The sequence below is a fragment of the Trachypithecus francoisi genome, unplaced genomic scaffold, assembly GCF_009764315.1.
Source record: "Trachypithecus francoisi isolate TF-2019V2 unplaced genomic scaffold, Tfra_2.0 Lachesis_group8, whole genome shotgun sequence".
Classification (NCBI taxonomy): domain Eukaryota; kingdom Metazoa; phylum Chordata; class Mammalia; order Primates; family Cercopithecidae; genus Trachypithecus; species Trachypithecus francoisi.
The window spans coordinates 44521737-44538989 of record NW_022681473.1 but is presented as its reverse complement, the minus strand read 5'-3'; the positions used below and the strand labels follow the sequence as shown (position 1 = coordinate 44538989).

The 17253-nt window shown below is 36.6% G+C and overlaps 1 protein-coding gene across 3 annotated transcripts in view; it reads left to right on the top strand.

Moving 5' to 3' along the window:
- PRMT3 (protein arginine methyltransferase 3) overlaps positions 1–15947 on the top strand; it is a 131991-nt gene extending 116044 nt beyond the window's left edge. For 2 of the 3 annotated variants that reach the window (XM_033203909.1, XM_033203911.1), the window contains 2 exons: positions 69–156; positions 14924–15947. In XM_033203909.1, the coding sequence (XP_033059800.1) occupies positions 69–156; positions 14924–15033 (198 nt within the window). In that variant the 3' untranslated portion in view covers positions 15034–15947. The remainder of the gene's footprint in view (positions 1–68; positions 157–14923) is intronic. The other variant, XM_033203913.1, reaches the window with a different exon arrangement.
- The last annotated feature ends 1306 nt before the right edge of the window (positions 15948–17253 follow it).

Genomic DNA, 17253 nt, shown 5'->3' with positions numbered 1-17253 from the left:
TAGATTAATGTACCATGATATTAAAAATCTTGTACTTCATCAAATACTTTTGAACTTTACCAATTCAGGTCGTGTTCTCTACGGGCCCTCAGAGCACCAAAACACACTGGAAACAAACAGTATTTCTACTGGAAAAACCATTTTCAGTTAAAGCAGGTAAGAAAGAATAGTAAGGGGAAAAGTATCTTATTCATTTGAAGTAAAAGATATTCATTCATTTTACAACCACTTTTTCTGTGCACACTATATTTGCTTTTTGAGACAGAGTCTCACTGTCTCAACCACGCTGGAGTACAGTGATGTGATCTCAGCTCATTGCGACCTCCATCCCCTGGGTTCAAGCAGTTCTCCTGCCTCAGCCTCCTGAGTACTTTGGATTACAGGCACGTACCACCACACCCGGCTAAGTTTTGTATTTTTAGTAGAGATGGGGTTTCACCATGGTGGTCCCCAACTCCTGACCTCAAGTGATCCGCCTGCTTTGGCCTCCCAAAGTTCTGGGACTACAGGTGTGAGCCACTGCGCCTGGCCTGCACAATATATTTGAAGCAATATAACAGATGTTAAGAAAAGATGTTCTTAGAGTTTACCATCTACATACATTTTAGATGGCATATCATTTAATTAAAGACATAATTTAAGAAAATTTTTTAATTTTAAGTCTAATTTCTGCCAACTGAAATAAATAAGATTACCTAGCTCTTAAAGTATCACAGAATAATTCAGAAAACTTTAAGCAATAATTAGTATTTTATAAGTTACAAATATAACTAAAAGAAAATATTTTCTTTCTCCAAGTGACTAAAGAGAGATATCACCAATAAAATAAAAGTTAAAGATAATTTCATTCAGTAGTTATTGTAGGCCAGGCACAGTGGCTTATGCCTGTAATAAGCCACTTTGGGAGGCCGAGGCAGGAGGATAACTTGAGGCCAGTTTTGGGTTTTGTATTTTCTTTTTTGAGACGGAGTTCCACTCTTGTTGCCTAGGCTGGAGTGCAATGGTACTGTCTCAGCTCACTGCAACCTCCACCTCCTGGGTTCAAGCAATTCTCCTGCCTTAGCCTCCAAGTAGCTGGGATTACAGGTGCCCGCCACCAGGTCCAGCTAATTTTTGTATTTTTAGTAGAGATGGGGTTTCACCACGTTGGCTAGGCTGGTCGCAAACTCGTGACCTCAGGTGATCTGCCCACCTCGGCCTTCCAAAGTGCTGGGATTACAGGCATGAGCCACCACACCCAGCTGAGGCCAGTTTAAGACCAGCCCAAGCAACATAGCAAGACCCTATCTCTACAAAACAATAAAAATTAGCTGGGCATAGTGGCACAAACCTGTAGTTTTAGCTGCTTGGAGGCTGAGGCAGGGGGCTCGCTTGAGTCTTCAGTGAGCTATGATCATACCGCTGCACTCCAGCCTGGGTGACACAGCAAGACTGTCTCAAAAAAACAGAAAAAGTTATTGCATTTAAAGTTTATTTGTCTTACCATTCTCTCCACTGTCTCCTCCCTGCCTATCCAAATATTATGCAGTATTCAAGGGCAAATCAGATTCTATTTTTTATTTTAAAAACTCATTGATTGTTCACTTATATTAGCACCTATAGTTCTGACATACCTATACATTTCACTCTAAAAGTTAGAATTTCATTATGGGATTTAAAATTTTAAACTGCTTACTACATGTAAGTCTTCTTGTACCACCTTCTCTGAAAACCTCCTGAGGGCATGAAAGCTGAATGTATAACAAGCTTCAATGAAAAAAATCCAACTTCACCAATAACTCAGGGAAAGGCTAACTGAACCTATGAGATGCTGTTTCTTGTCCATCAGTTGGGGGAAGAAAATACATAAAGTTTACCAATGTCAAGTGCTGCCAATAATGTAGCCAAATGCAACTTTCATCCCCTTTTGTTGGCTTTTAATTAGTAGAACTTTTAAGAACAGTTTGATACTATCAAGCTAAGTATAGATGTACCATCCCTACAGCCAAGCAATTTTTTCCTAGGCCTGTATTCTAAACAGTCTCTCCCACAACATATATAAAAATCTTTATAGCAGCATGGTTTGTAGAAGGGAAAAACTGGAAATAACCTTAACTGTCCACCAGCAGAAGATGGATAAGTAAAGATAGTAGTTGCATAGAATAGTATCTAGAGCAGGTAAGTTATGTATGTATGTTTCTATCAAAAACAACATTGAGGCCGGGCATGGTGGTGCACACCTATAGTCCCTGCTACTTAGGAGGCTGAGACCGGAAGTTCCCTTGAGCCCAGGAGTTTGAGGCTGCGGTGAGCTGTGATTGAGCCGCTTTACTCCAGCTGGGGCAACATAGCAAGACCCTGTCTCTTGTGGAGTTAAGGTAGGTGAGGCAACATTGAGCAAAAAAGAAAACTGCAGGATGAGTCTGACAAGATACCATTTATGTGAACTTCTAAAACATGTAAAACAACCACACATACACATATCTAATACAAGTGTGAAACAACTCAGATTCAGCATAGTGGTTACCTCTGGGGAAGGATAGAAATAGGATTAGGGCAGGCTACAATTGGGGTGGCAGGGGGGTCAATGTCATATAAAAGACATATACAAGAAAACTTTGTAAAAAATTGGAGGAACTCTGATAGAATACTAAGACTTAAAGCTGAGTGGTGGGCTCTATATTACAGTTACCAGGTGGTTATCAATCTCTGTGTTAAATATTTCATAAATTCTACTATAGCTTCAAATTCACTGTTGATACATAAATTGAGTTTAATAGATGCAAATAAATACCAGATTGAAGCAGCACCTTGTCATTTTCTCACTTTGAAGTTGCAAGTGATATGGAAAGAAAACCTTGATGGTGTCATTTTCTGTCTGCAAAAAGCTTGAGCACAGCAGAACTGAAATGAGGAAAACCCAATGAGGTCCTTTTAGCCTCATTTTTGTTTCTCTGTAGCTCTGGTATTTGGATTGATGTTTGGAAACTTGAAAATGTTGCTTTTTTCTTCATTGTAGCCATTTTGTCATCTTAATACTAGAGTTTTAAAGGCGGTCCTAGTTCATGTTTTAATTGTGAGGAAGATTTAAGATAGCATTTGAGTTTGATTCTCAAAATTTTCTCCTACTTCATTACAAAATATTGTTTAATGACTAGTGAAGTTTTGAAATCCTTACTATTCTTTACCCAGTAATCCTTAGAGTAACTGGTTTGTGCTTTGCTCTTAAGCATTTGTAGAATATTATGAAGGAGTTGTGTGATGCAAATGTTGCCCGCTGGCACCACCTGTGTTTCTTTTACTACCGTGGTGTATGCTTTTGTATCTAAATAGTAAGACCAATATGTCACAAAATATTAGAAACCCCTAAGAGGGTACAAGCTGAAGAAAGATTTTAAAAGGAAATGTTACAGTTGGAAAAGTAGTCATTCCTTAGTTATGGGAGTATAAAGAAAGGATCATGTAAGTAACACTTTTTCTTAATCCTGCTAAGCCTTTGATGGTAGCGCTAATTAATAGATGCTGGGAAGTTGCAGAGCAGAATACTGAAGAGGGTAAGCTCATCAGAAAACAAGCTCAAAAAGATCTATAGGAAGACTCCTGGAGTTTTACACGAGTAAGATGTGTATATGTAGGATTAAATGCACAAGGTCAAGCAAAGTAGTTGGAGCAAATGTGTACCAAGGAGTTCTCAGTTCACACAGGGCTGCAAGGGGTTCACATTTCTAGCTTAAGACTGTCTAGATCCTCCTTAGCAAATCTTAAAAACAAGCCTTGAAGGGAAAAGAACTCAGCTGCAAGTAACTCAGTAGCCACAAAGGAAAACAAAATGGATACATTCAATAATATAAAATTCTTAATGTCCAGCATTCAACCAAACATTGGGTGCAGGAAAATGTCTGATAGGAAGAGACCTAGAAGTGATGAAATTAGCAGACAAGCATGTTGAAAAAATGTTGCAACTATGCTTATATGAACATAGCGAAGAGAATGTGAGAAGACACTTGAAGTGAAAATGTCATTTGATGGAATTAATGGTGGAAGAAAAGATCAGTGAACTTGAATACACAGCAATCAAATGTATTCAAAATAAAGCAAGGAGAGGAGAAACATATTTAAAATAAAAATGAACATATCCACAGTAGCCTATGGGAAAATACCAAGCACTCTATCCTAGTCCTTGGAAGAAGCTGAGGGAGGAATAGGGTAAGGTGAGGCCATGCAACAGGAAGTATATTTGATACAAGCTACACATTGAAGAAACTTAACCTAAAGAAGGATAAACTCAAAACACCAAAACATATCAAACTAACAGTGATAACTTTTTTAAATTTTAACATAAGCCACAGTAAAAGGAAACATCATGTAGAGAAGGACAAAGAAATAACCTTAGAATGTTCATCAAAAACTGGCCAGGCGTGATTGCTCATGCCTGTAATCCTTGCACTTTGGGAGGCCGAGGCAGGCAGATTGCCTGAGCTCAGGAGTTCGAGAGAGGCCTGGGCAACGTGGCGAAATCCCATCTCTACTCAAAATACAAAAAATTAGCTGGACGTGGTGGCACGCACCTGTAATCCTGGCTATTCGGGAGGCTGAGGCATGAGAATTGCTTGGAACCGCGAGGCAGAGGTTGCAGTGAGCTGAGATTGCACCACTGCACTCCAGCCAGGGTAACAGAGCAAGACTATCTAAAAAAAAAAAAAAAAGAATATTCATCAAAAACTATGTAAGCCAGATGATTAATTGAATGACATTTTGAAATATTGAAACTGGCAACCTAGATTCTGTATCTACAAGAAATATGTTCTTTAATGAAACTAAATGAAGACTTTTTCAGAAGAAAAATGCTGAACCAATTTATTTTCAGCAGACTGGAAATATAAGACATGTATTAAAGTAAGTTCAAGAGGAAATAAAATGTCACCGAATGGAAACTTGGATCTTAACAAAGCAGTGGCAAATGCCAGAAATGGTAAATGTGTGATCACATTAAAAAGCTTTATTTTTTCATTTCTTAATTTCTTAAATGATCATTGACTAAAGCAAAATGAATAATGTAGGTTTAAAACATATGGAGAAGTAAAATATATGGCAATGATAACCAAGGAAATTAATGAGAAAATAGAAATATTTAATGTATTGTGAAGTTTTTACACTGTATGTGAAGTTTGTTAAGTATGTACATTGTAAACCCTAAAGCAACAGCTAATAAATTTAAAATTTAACCACAAACTATAGCTAATAATTTAGTGGTGGAGACAGAATGAAATCCTGAAAAAAGTACTCAATTCAAAAGAAGATAGGGGCCAGGCATGGTGGTCCATGCCTGTAATCCCAGCACATTGGGAGGCCAAGGCGGCAGGATCACTGAGACCAAGAGTTTGAGACCAGCCTGGGCAACAAAGCAAGACCCTGTCTCTAAAGAAAAAAAAAAGTTTTTTAATTAGCCAGGTGTGGTAGCACATAACTGTAGTCTGAGCTACACAGGAGGCTGAGGCAGGAGGATTGCTTGAGCCCAGGAGGTCCAGGCTGTGGTAAGCTATGATTGCATCACTATACTTCAGCCTGGGTGCAAAGCAAGACCCGGTCTCTAAAAAAAAAATTAAAATTTTTTAAAGAAGATGGGGAAAAGGACACAAACAGATGAACAAATAAAAAAACAAATGGTAAGGTGATAGACTTAAATTCAGACTTAAATAGACTGATAATTACATTAAACATGAAGGATCTGGACATGCCAATTAAAAAGCAGAAATAGACTGAATAGAACTAAATGCTGCCTCCAGGAAACACACTTTAAATATAAAGGCACTGAAATTCCAGTGTAAGGTGATAATAACACATTCTATCCAATGTTTCCTGCCAAATATAGCCATAAAACCAGAGTGCATGGAGCAGCTATTAAGATCTCTGAAAAGTAATAGCAAATAAATGGGAGGAGAAGACCAGAATTCTAAGTACCAGCAAACCTGTGGTAAATTTATGATGTTTTCCTCCAATATCCCCCAGCCTGGACTCCAGATAGCCTGAAACCTAGACAGAGATCAGCACAGCGAGAGCTCCTGGAGGAGCAATGAATGATTGAACTTGTCATTTAAAAAAACAGTACCATTTACAGTGGCATCAAGAAAAATTAAAACCTTAGGAATAAAATTAACGAAATATATGCAAAACTTGTACACTTAACTATAGAACATTGCTGAGAGAAATTAAAGAAAACCTAAATAAATGGAGAGATATATTCTGTGAATTGGAACACTTAATACTGTTACAATGTTACTTCTTCATAGAAGAATTTCCTTTATTAATTCAGTGCAATCTCAGTCAAAATCTGTAGAAATTAATGAGCTGATTCTAAAATTTATATAGAAATCAAAGTCTTAGAATAACCAAAATAATTGAGAAAAAAACACATTGGAATCTTTATACAGTGTTATTTCTAAACTTACCAAAAGGTTATATTAATCTAGGCAGTATAGTAGTGTTTATTATAGCCATTTAAGTCAGTATAACAAATAATCCAGAAATAGACCTACTCTTGTATAATTAAATTTTTACAAAGGGGCAGTGCTGATTAATGGAGAAAGGGTGATCTTTTGAAATGGTGCTAGAACAAGTAAATATTTGTTTGAGAAAATCATGATTCTTCACACCATATCCAAAAACTAACATACATAAAAACTAAGTGGATCATAGATACAAATCTAAAATCTTAGAACTGTAAAAATTCTGGAAGAGATAATATTTGAGAGTTTGGGGTGGTTTATGAAACTAAGATAGTGGCAACATTCGAACACAATTTATGTAAGTAATGCCGTAAAGTTAGTTTTAAACTTCCCACTGGACAGTCAATATCTTCAGGATAAAATACAAACTCCTTACCATGGCCCTTTGCAATCTGATTCTCATTTTTCATCATTTCCAACCCCATCCTTTCACAACCCCAGGTAAGCTCATATACCCCAGTTATACAGATAGCTCATTTTTAAGCTAACTTTTCTTTTTCTTCTTGCTTCTGTTGAAGGTATTTTTCTACCTAGAAGGTTGTTTTGACCTCTTTCACTTGATAAATTCCGACTCACCCTTCATAGCATAGCTAATTTCTGTAAAATTTAAATGTCTTCAGAGCTGATTGTTCCCTTTCTTGATTTCCCAGATAAATTCATACACACATGTGTTACAACATCTCAGCATGCTGGGGTTCTAATAGAAGTTCAACATCTTAGTGTGCCTCCCTTGTTCCTTCTTGATGTGATGTAATATTTGACATATTCTGCTGAATAAATAAGTATAATAGTATATATTGTCATTGAAATCTAATTTTCTCCATCACTTTGGGTAACACTATGCCAAGGTCATCTAGTGTCCATATTTTGTTGGCTAATTTTGTCAACTCCAGTGTTACCAGAAATTTCATACTATTGTACTTGAGCAGGTTAGTATTCAAACTTACCTTGGTACAGCTTAAAAGAGTTCTCTATAGTTACATTTAAACTAAAAGTAGCTTTTGACTCAATGTACTACAAGATTTTTAGATAAAAATAGATGAAGCTGTGAGTCTCAATTGGAAAAATTACTTTATGTAAAGCTTATTTTAGTGTCCAAAAGGTAATATGACAAGATAAGTAAAATATTGTAAATTGAACTATAGAGTTATTTTGCCTAGATGAGGACATTTAAAGTTTAAATTCAGGGTAGGTTTTCCCTTTACAATTCATGTACTGTTTTATTGTACAAACTTTTATTGTAAGTAAATATGGCAGTACTTTAAAATTCAAATCTTTTTAATGATTTGGCTTTGAAAATATAAAATCAGGCTATTTCTCTTTATTTATCCATACAGTACATAGTAAGCTTTTATATGATAGAGAATCTGGGAGTTTTTTCTTTCATTTTTCAACTCTAAGCTTTAACAGCAATTAATAATGATTTGTTGTGTTTTTCTTTCCTTTTTCTGGGGAAATGAAGCTTCATTGCTCCAGAAGAAATTAATTCTAAAAAATACAGTGTAACAATTAAAATGAAGTCATTTTTGTCTTAAAATACGGCACTGCTTTGTGTTATACTAACAGCCGTCTGCTGATGATAAAAAAACTAGTACATGCGGCTCAGCTCGAGTGTTCCTTCCAGCTCTCAACACAGTGCACACACTTAACAACAACAGTCATTTTATATCTATTTGACACGGATTAATTACTCTGATCCATTCTGGTATTATAGTCATTGCCTTGGCACTTTCGTTAGGTCTGAACAATAGAAGGGAGATCAGCAGTGTGAATTATACATTTATTACTGTGACCCTTCATGCTATTTAATTAACTGAGTGTGTGTGCACACCGTCATCTTTGAAATTATGATTATGGAAAAAATTTACCTGTATTTCATTTTAAGAAATGAAAATCATAGTTATCAGCATCAGCTTATATACATACAACATTATGTTAATTTTTCAACTATCTATATTGATGCTTACGATTTTTTCTTTTGTGAAAAATTAACAGAAATATCCATTACTAATTCATTTTGACTGGGGCTTTTTGTTTCTAAACTGAGGAACACATAGAACTCTTATAGGTACATCCTTTGATCCTGAAATGAAGATGATAACCAGATTTATAAGCACCATGGAACATTTCTCTTTTGACTTACACTAAGGATTGAATAGGACTTTCATAAACAAGACAACTTACATATTTTAACACTCGAAAGGCAATGTAAATGAAAGAGTGCAACCGTCAGAGCAAATGCACTAAAAGGAAATATTTACTAGCAATACCTCATATACATTAATGAGAAAAGCTGTAAGGTAAATGCACCAGATTTTTTAGATGGTAGTTAAATAAATGAAATCGTACTTATCTCCTCTGATTTGAAATACAAATCAGAGCAACCATAGTTTGGTTGTTGTTTTCATTTACTCTTTTATTGATGAAGATGGCAGGAATGTAACACTGGAATATATTTCATACCTTTTATGAAGAAATTATACTTCTGTTCATCCATCCTAAGGAATCAACTCAAAATTCAGATTTAAAAAATACTTGTTGCACAAAGAAATGAAAAATAACACTTTTTATTTTCTTTTCTTTCTTTAAACTCTTGCTTTATAGAATTTTTTTTCCTTTTTTTTTATAGTCACGTCTGTCAACCTTTTCCTTTTGGTTTCGGGCTTTGGTTTCAAACTTTAAAAGATTGTATCACTACTTTTGTACAATTTATTGAATCCTTTCCTCAGTGACTTAAAATGCGCCACTTTCTATGTACTGAATCTTAATTGATCTTCTGATTTCTCTACATTTCATTTGTCTATGTTTATTCCTAGGCACATTTTAAACAAATAATTTACATGTAATTAAAATTCATACATTTTGATCGTATAGCTCAATGAGTTTTGAAAATTACATACACCACTGTGGAAATATAGATTATTTTCATCACTCCAAAAAGTTTCTCAATTCTCTTTATGGTCAGTCCCCAACCCTGATTCCCAGACCAAGACAGTCACTGATACGCTTTGTCATTATATGTATTACCTTTTTAGAATTTTTATCAACGGAATTATATGGAATGTACTCTAGCTTTCTTAGCATTTTTTTTTTTTTTTGTAGATTCATCTATCGTTAGGTTTTTCCTTTTTATTGCCAAGTAATATTCCTTTGGCCATGCCACAATTTACTTAGGTATTCACCTGCTGCTAGACTTCTGGATTGCTTTCAGTTAGGGGCCATTAAGAATAAAGTTGCTACAAATATTAATGTAAAAGTCTTGGTGCAGACAGATGTTTTCATTTCTCTTGGGTAAATACCTAGAAGTGGAATTACTGGATCTTGTGGTAAGTGTGTATTTAACTTTCTAAGAAACTGGCAAATTTTTAGAAAAAGACTATACTTTTTCTAAAGTATAGTCTTTAAAGTATAGTCATGCTGGGCACGGTGGCTCACGCCTGTAATCCCAGCACTTTGTTAGGCTGAGGCAGGTGGATCACAGGAGATCGAGACCATCCTGGCTAACACAGTGAAACCCCGTCTGTACTAAAAAATACAAAAAATTAGCTGGGCGTGGTGGCGGGCGCTTGTAGTCCCAGCTACTCTAGTGGCTGAGGCAGGAGAATGGCGTGAACCCAGGAGGCGGAGCTTGCAGTGAGCCCAGATCATGCCACTGCAGTCCAGGCTGGGCAACAGAGTGAGACTCCATCTCAAAAAAAATAAATAAAATAAATAAAAAATGACTATAACTAACATTCCTAGGGCTAGCATTCCATTGCTGAATTCAGTTGTTCTACATCATTTTTAGCACTTATAAAAAAGATGCAGTATTGGCCGGGCGCGGTGGCTCAAGCCTGTAATCCCAGCACTTTGGGAGGCCGAGACGGGCGGATCACGAAGTCAGGAGATCGAGACCATCCTGGCTAACCCGGTGAAACCCCGTCTCTACTAAAAAATACAAAAAACTAGCCGGGCAACGTGGCGGGCGCCTGTAGTCCCAGCTACTCGGGAGGCTGAGGCAGGAGAATGGCGTAAACCCGGGAGACGGAGCTTGCAGTGAGCTGAGATCCGGCCACTGCACTCCAGCCTGGGCGACAGAGCGAGACTCTGTCTCCAAAAAAAAAAAAAAAAAAAAAAAAAAGATGCAGTATTTTAAGCCGTTTTATTGAGTATGTAGTTATAGCTGTGCTTGTAGTTTTCATTTGCCTGATGTGATGTTGAACATTGTTTCATATGTGTATTGGCCATTTTTATATCTTCCTGTGAGATTTCTGCTCAAATATTTTGCTTGATTTCAAATTGGGTGGTTTGTCATCTAATTGAGTTAAATTTAAAAGTTAATAATAGTTCATCTTTTCCCAAATATATATTCACTTGTTCCATCGTCATTTCTTAAAAAGACTATCCTTTTGATTTAATTGCCTTGGCTCCCTTGTCAAAAATTAATAGACTATATGTATATAGATCTACTTCTGAGTTCTCATTTTCCCCCATGGACTTATATGTCTGTCCTTATGCCTTTAAGACAGACTGTATAAGATTGAAAAAGAACAAGATGGCAAGATTTATACAAACAATTGTTTTGGCTATTCTGGGTCCTTTATATTGCCATATAAATTTTAAAATCAGGTCATTAATTTCTGGCTTTAAAAAGCCTGTTAGGATTTTGACTGGGATTTTGTTAAATCTATAGATTACTGAAAATTGACATCTTAACATTGAGTCTTTCACCCACAAGAGAGTGGGTCTCTCCATTTATGTGGACCATCGTTAGAATTGTTTTGTAGTTTATGTAAGTCAGACATGTATTGTTACATTTATCTCAAGTGTTATATGCGTGTGTGTGTGTATGTGTGTGTGAGAGAGAGAGAAAGAGAGAGAGAGAATGAATGAGACTTGCTCTGTCTCCCAGGCTGGAGTGCAGTGGCGTGATCTCTGCTCACTGCAACTGCCACCTCCTGGGTTCAGGCTATTCTCATAGCCTCAGCCTCCCAGATAACTGAGACTACAGGGGTGTGCCACAACAGCTGGCTAATTTTTGTATTTTTAGTAGAGACAGTTTTGCCATGTTGGCCAGGCTGGTCTCGAACTCCTGTCTCAAGTGATCCGCCCACCTTTGCCTCCCAGAGTGCTGGGATTACAGGCATGAAGCCACCACACCCAGCCTTTATGCTTTTTGGAAGCTGCTGTTTGTACTGTTACATAAATTCTTCATTGCTAGTATGTAGAAATAGGATTTTTTATATCTTGATCCTAAATGATAAGACCTTGCTTAAACTTCAGTATATAGTTCTAGTAGCCTTCTTTGCATATAGCTTCAGGATTTTCTATGTATAAAACCAGGTGGTATGCAAATGAACACTTTAATCCCCCGCTCCCCCAGTCTATCCTTTTTCCCTCCACACTTTAATGTTCTAACTAGGACATCTAATAGAATACTTATTTTGTGTTGGGTCTGTGGAGGTCATTTTGTTATTTTTGAATCTCAAGTGTCCATTATTTGTCTTTTCATATGTGAACTACTTTATACCAGCGACTAAATTAAGTAATTTATATAAGACATACTGCTTGTAAGTAAAAAGGAACTAGCAAGGCACTGTGTTGTAAAAATCAAGTTTGTTGATTCAGTGTTGGCAATTCAGTAACAGGAAGTTAAACCCGATAACCAAGTTGGCAATTACTATTCTGTCTTGTATTTACAAAAACATTGTCTGTTTATCATAATGTGGCTGTTCGTTCTCAGTTTCGGTGTCAATAAGTAACTTTTAATTTAATTTTTAAATGTTGATTTAAAAAGAAGCAATAAAACAGCCAAAATAGAAAAGTCAAAATAGAAAAATCTTAAATGTGTTCAATATACTAATGATCTTTTCTTTCTTCCCTAGGTTAATGCCTTAGATAAGAAAACATGTATCATTGTTCATTAGAGTTATTATATAATAATAGTTAACATTAACTTATATATCAATTGCGTTTATAAACAAGTGGCTAAATATTTTTACCAAAAAAAAAAAAAACACCCACAGGGTAGTAAAATATAGGTCATTTCTTGTTCGTTATAGTATATTTAAAGCTATAAATCATTATTTTTTTAGATAGAGATAGAGAAGCACCAGAATATAGTTGAGCTTGGGTTCTGGAATCAAACTGTCTTGCTGAAAATCCTACTTCTTTCACTAGCTGGCAGATGACCTTGGGCAGATTACTTATCTTTACTGAACTTCATCTGTGAGTCAGGAAAATGCACTTACCTCATAGCAATATTTTGTGACCATTAAGTGAGATAAATCATGTAAAGACCTTAGAATAGAGCCTAGTACAAAGTAGGTGTTGAATGAATATAAGCATAAATTACCTAATGATTAACTTAAACTCCATAAAGTTTGTAGAACTATGACTGGTAATCTTTATTATGTCCACTATTGGTGAACATGTCATATGAGATAGTTTTATGTCATTTTCTTAATAATACAGAGGAATAGGTCAGGTATTAAAGGCTAAAGCCAAATATACACATTAACATATATACCTACACAAAAATTGTTATATTTTGTTGAATGGATTGCACCTTGGGCCACATTATTTCTTCTATTATTGAACTCCTTAATTTTGTGTTAAACTATGAGTCTCTCCTTTTTTGCAAAGATGTAGAGAATGATGTATCAGTAATGGAATCTTTGTATTCTGAAAATAAATATTAAGTGGTTTGTTATGTTTTCCTTGTGTTATTTCACTACCATCTTGAAAAGCATTCAAATAATTTTCCTTGAATATGGGGAATTTGCATTTTTTAAATATGATATTGATTCAGTACTTCAGTAGTTTTACATAGATTTCCTGGGTCATTATATGGAGCCTCGTTGTGTCCATGCAGATGCTAAAGCTATTCCTGATACTATTTGGTGTTATCGTAATGTTATTTAAGCAAAGAATGGTGATCAACTACAACTTAGTGGTCTGTTTTTGCTATTTTTTAAACAGCTCTTTAAAATAAAGGAAAAATTAAATGAGAAGTATTTATAATTAGAAAAGTACATAAAAATTTGGAACATACAGAATTTAGGAAATCAGCCTTTGCACAGATAATTTTTGTGTGTTCATTGTTTCACATGGCTACGTTGTTTCCCTTTTACAGCACCAGTGCATTAATGGCCAATGGCCTTGTCATGGGCCTCTCCATTTTCCCAGCTATACTTTCCAGTTCCTCAGAATGCCATTCCTGAAGGTTCTGTTTATGTGTTTTCCTTAAATACCATTACATGTACATCCCTTAAGCCTGGTGAACCATGACTTTAGCCCTGGCCATGGGTAATTCATTAACTCTTGTGAAACCCTGCCTTTAACTGCCTTCCAACCATCCCCAGCGCTTAGCTCTAGCACACTTTATACACATGCCTATTGTGTAATTGTTAGCATAGCTTTTTCTTCACCCTGATCACAAACTCTTTGAGGGCAGGGACTATATCTTTTTTCTAGATGCCCAGAACCCACCATAGGGCCTCATATTCAGAAGTTCAGTAAAATGCTTCCATTGACCCTGCATGAGCACAATAATTTTACTCACTTTCACGAGGATTTGACACTGTGGTGTGTAGTTACTTCTCGCTTCATTCAAAAATTGAATGAATTTTTGATGAAATGAAACAGGGCTGGGCGCGGTGGCTCATGCCTATAATCCCAGCACTTTGGGAGGCTGAGGTGTAGTGGGCGGATCACCTGAGGTCTGGAGTTCGAGACCAGCCTGGCCAAAATGGCAAAAACCCTGTCTCTACTAAAAAATACAAAATTAGCAGGGCATGGTGGCACATGCCTGTAATCCCAGCTACTTGGGAGGCAGAAGCAGGAGAAATCACTTGAACACGGGAGGCGGGGGTTGCAGTGAACTGAGATTGTACCACTGCACTCCATCCTGGGCAACAGAGAGAGACTCTGTCTTAAAAAAAATAATAAAAATAAAATAATGCTGCTCTAAAAAATGAATATTGGCTAGGCACAGTGGCTTACTCCTGTAATCCCAGCACTTTGGGAGGCCGAGGCGGGTGGATCACCTGAGGTCAGGAGTTCGAGACCAGCCTGGTCAACATGGTAAAATCCCATCTCTAGTAAAAATAAAAAAGTAGCTGGGCATGGTGGCGTGTGCCTATAGTCCCAGCTACTCGGGAAGCTGAGGCAGGAGAATCTCTTCAACCCAGGAGGCGGAGGTTGCGGTGAGCCGAAATCATACCACTGCACTCCAGCCTGGGCGGTTGCAGTGAGCTGAGATCGTGCCACCGCACTCCAGCCTGGACGACAGAGTGAGACTTCGTCTCAAAAAGACAAAAAAAAAAAAGATTATTAACTTTAAATAAAATTTAAAAAGTGGTAAAACACAATAAAAAGAGGTGGTAGTTATACATTATTTGCTTTTATGCTACACTGTATTCCTTGAATTCTTAACAATTTTTGCCTTTCTTTTACAGGTGAAGCCTTGAAAGGAAAGGTCACAGTTCACAAGAATAAGAAAGATCCACGTTCTCTCACCGTGACCCTCACATTGAATAATTCAACTCAAACTTACGGTCTCCAGTGAAAAAGCCATAAAAGCACACTACCTTGTTTTTAATGTGGGGTAGAGTGAGTCAGCAGGAGGGAGCTGCTTTCATGTGAGCAGAGGGGTGGATGATGGACCCTTCCCTAATGAGCCTCCTCAATAAGAGAAGTTCTTACTGTGGGAATCTGACATAGTTCAGCTGAGGAAGAGAATCAGCTGATCCTCGTGGTCTGCCACATAATCATTTTCTTAGAAGTTTGCTCCACCAGATTTAACCAAATATAACTCCCACCTTGAGTTTATCTATATGGAAAATCATTTACATTGGCCTGTATTTGGAAGAGAGATAGTCTTTTGTTTTTAATAAGTTTCTTACTATAAATTTTAAACAAATTGGTTATTGGGATGTTTTATTAAACTAATAACACAGGTAGTACATATTTTATTACGGACTCCTCGGAGGAGGAGTTGTTTTTAATTATATTATTTGCTAGAAAATCAGGATGTAATAAAGATTAGTGTAAAAAATCTAAAATATGGAAAATAGCTTTAGCCTTCTTATATAAATCATATATGCAGACAGCCTAATTGATTAAGGTTCTCATTTTGTAATTTCTTCCCTCTTTGTAACTATTCCTTAGCCTTACAGATTTTTAGTACTGCCCAGGAAATCTAATTTCAATACATTTATCCTAGGTTTCATGAAAGTTTTTAAAGATTGGGATAAATATGTACTTATTTACTAATGTATCATCTCTTTCAAACTAGATTTATGTGCAAAGGTTAAACATGTAACTGTTACTATACTTAGTACTCTATAAAGTTGTCATTTACAATTACTGATTCAATTTGAAATGTAGAATGAAAAAGCTTCAATAAAATGTATCAAACAACTTATAAAATACTTTAAAATATTTACATTATGAAAAGTTTCAATAAAATGTATCAAACAACATTATAAAATATTTCAGCTGGGTGTGGGGGCTCATACCTATAATCCCAGCATTTGGGAGGCCAAGGCAGGAAGATCACTTAAGGCCAGGAGTTTGAGACCAGCTTAGGCAACATAGTGAGACCAGGTCTGTACAAAAATTATTTTTAGCCAGGCATAGTGCTGCATGCCTGTAGTCCTAACTGCTTGGGAAGCTGTGGTGAGCAGATTGCTTGAGTCCAGGAGTTGGAAGCTACAGTAAGTAAAGATCGTGCCACTGCACTCCAGCCTGGGTGACAGAGAAAGACTCTCTAAAAAAGTTAATTACTTAAAAATAGGGCCAGGCATGGTGGTTCATGCCTAAAATCTCAGCACTTCAGGAGGCCAAGGCAGGAGGATTGTTTAAGGTCAGGAGTTCAAGGCCAGCCTGGGCAACACAGGGAGACTCCATTCTACAAAAAATTAGCCAGGTGTGGCACACACCTGTAGTCCCAGCTACTCTGGAGGCTAAGGCAGGAGGATCCCTTCAGCCCAGGAGGTGAAGGCCACAATGATCACACCACTGCATTCCAAGCCCGGGTGACAGTGTTAGGCCCCATCACTCATTTATCATAAATAGATAAGTTTCAACATATTAAGGCCTTTTGTAAAATCAGAAGCATTTAAAACAAGTCTTACTTAACAAAAGGATTATTTTTAAGAAAATACGACTTTTAAGGAGAGGCATTCCACATGCCTCCTTTAAGTTCAGCATTTGGTTGTCAAAACAAGACATACACCAGGCAGCTTAACATAGTGTTGAGAAGCATTAGCTATGGAGTCAGTGCCTAGGTTCAAATCCTAGCGCCAGCTCTTACTTGCTGTATGATCTTAGTCACTTTCCTTAACTTCTGTCTCCCTCCATGAACATGCCAATTTATGAATTAATAAATCAAGAATTTAGATCAGTACCTGGCACATAGAAAACAATATTAGGTGATAGAATCATCATTATCCATTCAAGGATTCCCCTTCCAAAGAATATATGGCACCTACATTAGATCAGTTTAAGAATTGTCATGTTCATCAGATAGTAATTATTGTCCTAGTACATGAATGGGTGAGAAGATTCTGATGGGCATTAATATTTAAAGTGGCAAAATCTGTTTCAACAAGAAATTGTCTTTGGTCTCTTAGAAAACTGGCCTAGCAATGAGGAGGAAAAACCTCTTCAAATGATGGTTTTAAGACCGTAAGTCTTTAGTCTTCCTTTACAAGCATGATTTGCTTTCACTGGGCTAAACCAGTCAGCTTGTTTTCACTATGGATTTGAATTCAGACCATTACTA